This window comes from Ictidomys tridecemlineatus, chromosome 2 (assembly GCF_052094955.1).
Source record: "Ictidomys tridecemlineatus isolate mIctTri1 chromosome 2, mIctTri1.hap1, whole genome shotgun sequence".
In the NCBI taxonomy this organism is placed as follows: domain Eukaryota; kingdom Metazoa; phylum Chordata; class Mammalia; order Rodentia; family Sciuridae; genus Ictidomys; species Ictidomys tridecemlineatus.
Window position 1 is genome coordinate 12,018,219 of NC_135478.1, and position 11,004 is coordinate 12,029,222.

At 45.5% G+C, this 11,004-nt stretch overlaps 1 protein-coding gene and 1 pseudogene across 1 annotated transcript; one reads left to right on the plus strand and one right to left on the minus strand.

Moving 5' to 3' along the window:
* The first annotated feature begins 4,790 nt into the window (after positions 1 to 4,790).
* On the plus strand, positions 4,791 to 5,747 carry LOC101978415 (olfactory receptor 7C2). The gene has a single exon (XM_005333125.2). The coding sequence runs from the start codon at positions 4,791 to 4,793 to the stop codon at positions 5,745 to 5,747; it is 957 nt and encodes a 318-aa protein (XP_005333182.2).
* Positions 5,748 to 7,254: 1,507 nt separating this feature from the next.
* On the minus strand, positions 7,255 to 8,849 carry LOC110598894 (INO80 complex subunit E pseudogene; annotated as a pseudogene).
* Between the last annotated feature and the right edge of the window lie 2,155 nt (positions 8,850 to 11,004).

The following is an 11,004-nucleotide window of genomic DNA, read 5'->3' on the forward strand; positions in this document are numbered from 1 at the left end:
GTCACTGGGGGTGTGACCTGGAAGGATTCATCCCTGTCCCCTTTCATCTTCTCTTTCTCTCTGCTTCCCGGTTACCCTGTGCTGAGTAGCCTTCCTCTGCCACACCTTCCACCACGTCTCTCCCTGGAGGAGCTAACGATGAACAGAATCCTCTGACCATGGAGACGGGTTGAACACATTCCTCTTTGCAGTGATCTGGCTTAGAGACTGACACATGGTGACACTGGCACAGATGAGAGGAACCTGGGTAGTGCCTGAAACACAGGCATCTGTGGAGGGTGGACAGCTCTGGAGTCCAGGACAGTAATGGCACTGGTGCAGGGTACAGCCACCTCCTCTGACACATTGATAACCATGTGTCACCTGTGGACGTTGTAAAGCAGGCAATGATCTAGGACTGGAGGGTCCAGGCCTCCACAGACTTACAGAAGCCTTGGTGTTCCTCAGGGAATAGCCCTCTGCAGCAGCTGACCCACTGTCCAGCATATGATCACATGCACTCAGGTCTCAGCTCTGTGTATGGGAGTACAAACTACCTCACCATGACAAGTTTCCAGTATCTGAAATGCAGACATGCCCAGTTCAGCCACAGGGCAGGATCTGGACGGTGGACTCCTAATGGGCAGCAGCAGTACCCTGGGAGTCAGGGCTCTGGCAAGAGGTGGGAGGAAACAGCATCTTTTCCAAAGTGACTCCACAGCAGTCAGTTCTGAGGGGAAGAGAACCTAGGAGCCACATCTCCTTCTCTCAGTTCCCCAGGGGAAATAGTCATTGGTGGTGTCATGGGCGGGAGGTGCTGGTGTCCTCTGTAGGGGGCACGACTAGCAATCCCCGTGGCTCTGCTACATGGGTGAAACCAATAGCCTCTGCTTATCTTCCTTGTTCTTAGCCATCTTCTGGAGGTTCCACGACCATTTACAAGTTAACATTGTCCTTTTTGATCCAGCATGTGGATCACATTTCTTGATGGGCACTTGGGTCCACCTTGGGCTTTCCTGCTTTATGGAGAGCACCTCTGCCTGGCTTAGGTAAGCTGGTGAAGGCTGGGGTCTCCTAGTACACCCTCTTGATGGTGTCATGACTGAAAGACCTTCACAAAATAGAAGGTGGGTTGTCCAGTGATTCCTCCATTCCAAAACCCAGGATCCCTGCCAGTAAAATTCTCACCCTCCCCAGTCACCTAAGAGTCTACCTGAGAAGGTCCTGCCTCCCACTCTGATTCACATCCTAATTCTTTAACCTGGATCATGTGCACACAGTGATTTCATAGCTCTTCACTTAGAACCATAGACGTGGCCTACAACATCAGAAGGCAGAAGGGGAACTGTGTGTCACAACACTCAGGACATTGCCACAATGAGCACCTGTGAATATTCCCTAGAGCAAGCATTCCTGATTCATGGACAATGAAAACACTTGGCCACATTGTTCCCAAACAGAGGTCACTACACCTTGCACTCTGTGAGCTCTCCCGTGATTTCCTTTCTCTGAATTCAACATTAGGTTTCAACAGGCTGTTTCCTATTGGATGCTTTTGTAGAGACTGGTGTCTCTGTACCAAGTGAGAGCAAGGGATGGCTTCGTCCTGAGAGGAGGAGGATGGGAAGTGGACCCAGGAACACAGTGTGGACCGGGTGTGTGGCAACTGGAACACATGGGCATTGGGAACCCCATAGTAGGTCCTCCCTTCTGGTGAGGACTCACCCATTCAATACTGCTTCACACTAAACAGAGTCACCCAAAAAGTACACCCTCTCTCCTACTATTATCATTTTCTGGAATTGTTTTTAAAATGCTCGATTTGGGGTATAAAGGTGAGTGCCTTATGAATTGTTAAAGATGGTCCATACTCTCTGCCCTGGAGAACTGAGGACCATGTATCCAGCTTGTTTGGAAACATTGTCCTGTACGGCCAACCCACCTCTCAATGCACTTCCCTAACCAGATGCCTGGAACTTCTTCTGCACTAATGAAATGGTAAATATAGAAGCTTTAACAAGGTCATTGGGAGGGCAAGGTCACTGTAAGAGCTGTGTGTGGAGTTGGATGTGTCCTGTGCACAGCACCTACTTGAGGTGCAGGACTCACATGGGCTTGGAGACTGCCTGCTCATGCCTGGGAGAGACCAAGGTACTCCATCTCACATTTGAGCAAATACTCATGGGGACAGACAATCATCAGTAGAGATCAAGTCCAGGGACAAAATGACATCACAAGCCAACAGCCCCAGGGGAAGGACAGACATAGCTGGCAAACAAGATGGTCCCAGGGATGCAACACTAGATTATGCCCAATTACCTTTCTAGTGTTGGATCCTCATTCATAGAAACTCAATTGCTCTGAGAATAGACAACAATGCAACAATTAATTTAATGAGCATTCAGGAGAATTCAACCTCCCAGGCCCTGGAAATGGTAAATATGCCCCTTGATCCTCTCACCCACAGCTCAGCTCTGCCAGGAGTGAGTGGCTTCACCTGGACCTTGAAGAGCACTGACGCCTGACCGAGTGTCCACTCATGGCTGTGTCCGAACTGTTACTTGTCTTTCTCATGATGGAATTTTGTTGCTACTATTTTTTAACAAGGACTTCTTAGAGAAAATGGGATCTTGTTATTCATTTCCCCCTCGTACGGTAAGAATGAAAATCCCAAGCATTTCATACTCTTTGTACATTTCCTTTCACAAATCTTTAATATTCTCTGCCCTTTTCCCAGAAATGCATTAGTCTTTCTATAATTTATCATAAGACTTTATGAATCTACTGACTGTAACTAACAAGGTTATTTTTGCGCCCTAACTATCTGCATGTCACTTTTTCTCCTTCAGATGTTTTCAGTGCAGAGTTCCAATCACTCCTGTTTTCTTTTCTTACTTGTACCCCAAAAAAAATTTAATTCAGAAATGCTTCCACTTTCAATGGTAATTCATGAACCTGTATAAATTTATATTATTTATATACTTATGATTTCTTTAGTTGTCTCCTAAACACATCAAATGTTTTAAATTTATTTGAAAATATATAGACTGAATTTAACATTATGTTTTCAAAATAGTTAATTAACCATGACACATTTATTGATATCTATAAATAGCCTCTCAAAATAATCCAGGAATAAAAAATGCATGTTAATGAAATTAAAATTATATATTGAATACGAACACTTTAATATGAGATTGAGCATCACATTAGATGGCAAAACTCTAGGATTATAATGCCCTTAAAAGAAAGGAAAAAGTAGAAGAATTCCCTATCTTACACAAAAACTTCACAAGGATCTGGATTTTTGGAAACCAATCAATGAAACCAAAATGAGAGATGACATGTTACAAATTAATATCAGTTAGAAAACATCATAAAATTAATGATAAAACCAAGAAAAATTGCATGACACCTCATCAATTAAGAAAATAAAAAGATTTCTGCATATCATAGCAATGGTGGCGATACAATTATTCTTAAGAGCATTAAACCTGAAATACACTGAATATTATTTACAAGTAATGGACATAATCTAATTTTCATTTTTTTAAAAAGTTCAGAAACGTTTGCCCACAAAAGAATTGCAATGTCTAGAGGTCGATTCCTGTTCTTGGAACAATCATCTGAACATTGTAAGATGTCAGTTGTTTTCAGATTGTTTTATAAATTTGAGGGGATTTCTAATAAAATTCCAGACATATTGTTCTTACAAAAGAGTTTAGTCATTCTTAAATTCATGTATGACTATAGTCAGGTAAGAGAAATAATTTTACAGTAGAAATAATACTAAATGACTTGCCATACTCAACTTTCAAATATGAAGAAAGTCAATTTTTTTTAAATGCGATCAAAGATCTCACAACCTGGTAAAAGGTGTCAAAGTTTTAGTCATTTACTTATAAGAATGTGACAAAGGATATACCTGAATTTTTAAAAACTGACAGAGACCGTTTACATCTGAAGAGAAGAACATATGAAATTAAAATTAATCCAAACTACATTTGCCATAAAGAAAACGCAGAAAGAATGTCGGTGTCCAGAATGGGCAGGATTTGAAGAGCCATTTCCATGTGGTGGAATAAGTGGATGTGATGAGAATCAGATGATGGAAAATACCTAAAAGATTCTTTTACATTTAGAAATGCTAGGATTTCTTTATTTAGAAAAACCCGTGTTGGTTGGATTTATAAAAGAAAAGCGGTAATTCAGAGGAAATGGAAACAATGCTTAATGATAGCAATGCTTTCTATGTGTGTTAGCAGAAGGGCCACCAAAGGTCGGGAGACACACGTAGAAATTCCAGAAAAGCAGCACAGTAAAACAACAAGCCTTCCAATGCCTCACAGACCTGCCTGGAGCTAGGGCGCTCTCATCCCATGTGCCTGTGGCAGAGCACCCCAGAGCAGCCAGCAGGGATGCTGGGGAGGGAGGATGCTGAGGGAGGCTCAGGCACTGCAGCCGAGGTCCTCCTATGGCTGTGAGCCTCCGAATCCCCAGGGGCTTGTTAAACACAGAGTGCTGGGCCTGCACCCAGAATGGGAGGCTCAGGGTCCTGAGAGCCAGAAGATGCACGTTTCTAGCAAGTTCCCAGGTGACAACCAATGGAGAACCATTGACCTAGAGCCAATATCTTCAAGTAACAATGATAATTGCAACTTGTCAGCAAAGAGACCCGATCATAAGACAAAACAAATGATTTCTTGAGTTCCCAAGGTGTCAATTATAGACACTGGGTTCATCCTGGGGAATCCCTATTTGGAGGGAATTTGGAGTTCCTTCTCTTCCTCCTGGGAAAACACACCAGCACCATGGAAAGAGGAAACCAAACAGGCAGCTTCATCCTCCTGGGATTCACAGATGACCCTGACCTGCAGTCTCTCCTCTTTGGCCTTTTCCTGTCCATGTACCTGGTCACTGTGCTGGGGAACGTGCTCATCATCCTGGCCGTCATCTCAGACTCCCACCTGCACACGCCCATGTACTTCTTCCTCTCCAACCTGTCCCTGGCCGACATTGGCTTCACCTCCATCACCATCCCCAAGGCTCTCAGGAACATCCAGACTCAGAGCAAACTTATCACCTTTGCAGGTTGCATCTCACAGGTTTACTTTTTTCTTTTGTTTGCCTGCCAGGACAACTTGCTCCTGACCGTGATGGCCTATGACCGCTTTGTGGCCATCTGTCACCCCCTGCACTATATGGACATCATGAACACACGGCTCTGTCTGCTCATGGCTCTGGGATCCTTGTTGGTCAGTGTCCTGGGTGCCCTGCCTGGGACCTTGACCATCTTGAGGCTCTCTTTTTGCACCAACATAGAAATCCCTCACTTCTTCTGTGATCTTCCTGCAGTCCTCAAGCTCGCCTGCTCGGACACACTCATCAGTCACATAGTGCTGTACTCTGAGACCATAGTGCTGGGTGTCTTCCCTCTCACTGGCATCCTCCTCTCCTACTCTCAGATTTTCTCCTCCATCCTGAGGATCTCATCAGACAGAGGCAAGTACAAAGCCTTCTCCACCTGTGGGTCTCACCTCCTGGTGGTGTCCTTGTTCTACGGCACTGGCCTTGGGGTCTACCTCAGTTCTGTAGCCACACAGTCTTCTAGGATAACTCTGATGGCCTCAGTGATGTACACTATGGTCACCCCCATGCTGAACCCTTTCATCTACAGTCTGAGGAACAGGGACATCAAGGTGGCCCTGGGGAGAGTCCTCAGCAAGATGGTGCCTCTCGGTGAAAGGATCAATGCACATCTCCTCTGAGTCACAGTGTGCACCATAGTGAAGACCAGAGAGCCTCGCTCCTCCAGGCAACCTACCTCTGCTTGGTGTGTTTGTTTGGGGGGTGGGGGTTACCAGGGATTGAACTCAGGGACACTTGACCACTGAGCCACATTCCCAGCCCTATTTTGTATTTTATTAAAGATAAAGTCTCACTGAGTTGCTTAGCGCCTTGCTAAATTGCTGAGGCTGGCTCTGAACTCAAGGTCCTCCTGCCTCCACCTCCTGAGCCGCTGGGATTACAGGCGTGTGCCATCGTGCCCGGCCTTCTTGGTGTATTTTAAGGCCACTCATTTTCACTTCTTCCTTGGAGTTTTCCTGTCCTAAATATTGTTCATAGTGTCAAATATTGTACCACTCTTTTTACTAACTAACCACTCATTTTAACTTTGCATGAACTCAAACTGGGCCTTTTCTATTATCTGCAATATTGATTGGGTTTTTTAATTTATATATTTGTTATTGATATGGAATAATGGCACATACTGATGAGGTACAGAGTGATGATCAGTACATGCAAAACAATGTGTAAGGATCAAATCGGGTTCATTAACATTTGCATCTTGTCAACTTTATCGTTTTGTTTTATTGTCAAGTTATGGACTCATTTCCTTTACCTTTTTATAAAATATATACCAAATTATTGTGACCTACTGTTGCCCAACTGTGCTGTGGAACATTAGAACGAATTTCTCATGTATAACTGGATTTTATCCTCTTTATTGGGCCTCCCTGTATCCTCATGTCCCCCCTACCCTTTGTAACTCCTGGCGACCTCTGTTCTACTGCTTCTGTGAAATCCCTTTGTTAGCTGAACACGCAAATAAGAACATTCTGGATTTCTTTTTTTTTTCTGTCCTGATGATGGAATCCAGGGGCTGACACGTGCTAGGCCAATGCTGCTCCATGGAGCTACATCCCCAACCCCATTTTTGGAGACCAGCTCTCACGAAGTTGCCCAGAGTGGCCTTGAACTTGCAAACCTCCTGCCTCAGCCTCCTGAGAAGGTAGGATTTCAGGTTTAGCCTCCATGCCTGGGCCTGTTGAGGGCGTATTAATGAATCAAATCTTCCATGTCAGCTATTTATGCTCAGCAGTGATGGATGTACACCTACAGTGTGGTAGTAATGTTTTCTGGAAACTCAGTTACATTTCTGAGGTGATGCAAATAAACCTGACTCAAAGATTTTCCCCTTGTATCTGAATCTCTTTCCTTTCAGTCAGATCAACCTTACTGAATTTATCGACTCATCCAAAATGTGGACTCATGGGATTTCCGAGCTGTATCTTTTCCACCTTTTCAACTACAATGCCTGGTACTGTTCTTGGTAAGACATTTATGCTCAGTACATATTTGTCCAATGGAAATGAAAATCAGACAACTGAAATGTTATATTTAAAAATAAAATCTGGATCAGAAAATACAAAGTTATTAATTTAATACAAGGTGTTGAACCGGAAAAAAATGCAAAGTTATTTACATGGATCATCATAATAACAACACTCTGTATGTGCTGGCACTATTTCAGTGTCACATAAACCATCACATTAAATTTTCCAGTAACTGGGCTGGGGTCGTAGCTCAGTGTTAGAGCACTTGCCTCATATGTGTGAGACAAAGGGATTGATCCTCAGCACAACATAAAAATAAATAAATAAAATAAAGGTATTGTGTCCATCTACAACTAAAAATATTTTTTTAAATTTTTCCAATAACTTTTTTTTTGAAGGCCACTCCTTTAGTACAGAATATTCATTTAAACAAATAAAAGTCCTAGCCTTGTACAGATGACCCTCTAAAGGGGTGGCCACCACAAGGTCTCTGCCTTCCCAAGAGACAGCCGATGCTTCTGGCCATTCATTTAAATAGCTGTCCCCTGGATGGGGCTGGGTCATGAAGACAGGGCCCCTGCCACCTTCCTGGGGGACATTTGTGCTGTTTACACCTTTTCTGATTGTGTCAGTGGCCTGAAGCATGAGTAATGGGCATCAGTAAACATCGCTGAGAGAGCTGGGACGCGCGTGTGCTGCCACAGGAGGCGTGTGCTGGATGGGGGCTTGGCAGGTGGCATGGGAGGTCACTCCAGATGTTGGGCACCAGGTCATCATCCCCATCCAGAGCATCATCTCCTCTGCCTGCAGAGCTGCAGGGTGCTCAGGATCATGTGGGGGAGCACCCTGGGAGGGAACAGGGGGACAGGGCTGTTCCAGTGGCCTGGAAGGGAAGGTCAGCTCCCACCCACAGGGCAGTCAGGGGCACCCACGGACTCCTGGGGTTTCGTGGGTGCTTCTCCATCGTGAGCTTCAGTGGCCTGGGCTCGGGTGGCTGCAGAGCCAGGTAGTCAGAAGGAACCGGGGAGAAGAGGGACAAGACAGGTTGAGTGTGGGGGAAGGCCCAGGGCCTGAAGGGAAACCCAGTTGAGGAGGCAGGGAGAGACAGGGGGCAGGGCGTCCTGAAGAGGGCTGCTTTTCCTTTAGGGGCTGTGTGTCAGACAACTCGGTCCCCTCTGCCTCACTGTTCTCTGAAGAGTCGGTGTCATCTGAGTCAGAAGGTCTCCATCTGCAGAAGTCGGGGGAAGAGGAAACTCTTGTACCCAGACACCATCAGTGATCCCCTCTGGGCCTTCCTGGCTCCTCCTGGAAGCACTCGTGTTCACAGATGATGCACTTGAGCTTCTGCTTCAGATACCATATTTCTTATTGTAGTCCACTTTTCCAATGATTCTCAGTCCACCCAGGAGTGGCACTGGGCATCTGGAATCCCACTACCCCACCAGCTCTGCCTCCAATAACACCTTTTATGTGATGTATTAGTCACTTTCAACTGCTATAACAAAATACATGAATCCAGGTACTTTAGAAAGAAACGAAGTTAATTATTTCACATGTTTGCAGACTGAAAGTCCCAGTAGAATGACTCTGGCTCTGGTAAGGGTACCTCTGTGTTATCAGACGGGTGGGTGTGGAATGCCAGTAGCCCTCACATGAAGGAAAGGTCACATGGTGAGACAGGAAGCCAGAGCGCGGAGGGGCCAGTTGTGCTCTTTTATAGCCACCAAGGTCACACGAGAACCGAACCGGCATGAACTCCTTCCAAGAGCAGGCCTTATCATCTTAGCACATACTTTCCTGGTTCAAATTGACATATATGCATCTCTTTGTCTGAGAGATTCCTCTGTTGACTGGCATCTACTCTGCCCATGGACACAGACAATCAATGCCCCATAAGTCACTCCTTAACCAAGGACTGACAGGAGTTGGTATATAACTTCCTTGCTCAATGAGTAAGATAACTCTGAAGGATGCATTGCACTGGCTCCAGGGCTCCCCAGTGGGAGCCCCAGTGTCCATACTGGCCACTGGATAAATAAAATAAATATACCTTTATGACTGTCTTCCATTCTCTGTCTCCCTGCTCTTTTCTAGGCTGAGATACATTTTTTGGGCCAGTTAGTGGGTTTATTGGTGGCCCTACCAAAGATATGTCCCCCTGGGCCCTGTGAATGTGGCATCATTTGGAAAGGGGGTTCTAGAAGATTTCATTTAAAAAAATAATTTTGATGTGAGATCACTATGAATTACCTGGAGGGGCCCTAAGTTCTGCAATTAGTATCCTTATAAAATGCAAAAGAAAAGGACGAAGAAAAAAAAAAAAGAAGGTTGTGTAGAGATAGAAGCAGAGGTTAAAGTGATGTGGCCACAAAGCAAAGAACGACTGGAGCCACCCGCAGCTAGAGGGAGTCAGGAAGGATCTTCCCCTGGAGGCTGTGGAAAGAGCACGATCAATACTGTAATTTTGAACTTCATTCTGGCCTCCAAAAGTATTACTTTAGAAAACAAGTGTCTGTTGTTGTAGGCCAGACAGATTGTGTGTTTGTTACAGCAGCCGGAGGAAACTGATACAGGCCTCGGAGAAGATTCTCGGATCATTTACAGGGTTAAAGGAACAGCAGCTGCTGTGTGGTGGCTCATCAGCTCAGTGGTGTGAAGTGGCACCAGGCTTGCAAATTCCCTCTGTTCCCTTCAGCTGCTGCCTCCTGGGCCAGGGGGTGTGTGTTTACCACCATGAAAAATGGCTCTGGGTTCTGCAGGATATGCCCATCATCATGGGCAGAGGAGCAGAGTGGACACAAGCTCTGTTCCGGGCTTGTGAGTGTCCATCTTTTGCTTGTGGCTTCCAGCTAGATCCTGACCTCCCCCACTGTATGTCCATCTCCCCTCCTCATCATGAACCCAGAAAGCAAATCCTGAACCTTACAGATTCCCTCTGTGCTCAGGGGCAGATTTGTCTTGTTCTGTCCATCTCAGGGCAACTGAAAAGATAGAAAGAAAATCTAATCCAATCCACCATCTCCCCCAAATGATCCATTTATTTTTTTAATTGTTTTTTTTAGTTGAAGATGGACACAATGCCTTTAATTAATTTAGTTGTTTCTATGTGGTGCTGAGGATTGAACCCAGTGCCCGACACGTGGGGGGCAAACACTCCACCACGGAGCTACAACCACTGATGCATTTATTTTTGAAAACCAGATTGCATGGCCCAAGAAGGACCATGTGCTAAAGGCTCTGTCCCAAGCTTGGTGTCCTTGGGGGGAAATTGGAGAGTTGAGGCCTTGCAAGAGATCAGTGGGGGCATGCTCTCAAGAGCTTGCTGGACCTCCTTCTCCTCTTTTTTGCTTCCTGGCCATGAGGTGAGCAGCTTTCTCCCCCAGGTGCCCCTGCCATGAGACCCAAAATCTCGACCGTAGCTTCCCAAACTGTGAGCTGAAGCAAACCTTTTCTCTTTATAAAGTGATGGTCTTGGGTATGAGTCATGGTGAGGGGAAGATGGCTGACACGGACTTAATAAAGAAAACAGGGCTGGAGGAAGGTCCTCACGTGGAAGAACACGGATCCTTTCCTCCTCCATGACATGGATCCCTTGAGTTTTCATGACTCCTTCCCACAAAGACCCTTCTGGGGCTGCAGATCCTTGTGGGGTAGGATAACGTGGTTCTGAGATTCTGGTTGGAGATTGGGAGTCCCTGGCAGGGCCCCTGGGGTCATATGTGTTGTAGGAGGGTTTAGAAGCAGAGACTATGCTCACAATGTGACCTATGGCAAATGCTTTTGCATAAACCATTTCCAAACTCTGACCATGAACGTCCCACATCTGCAGTGACCATGATTACAGAAGCTCTGGAGCCTTCCCCACCTTTTCTGAATTGTTCTGCTCCAGGGCTGTCTTAGGATCCTA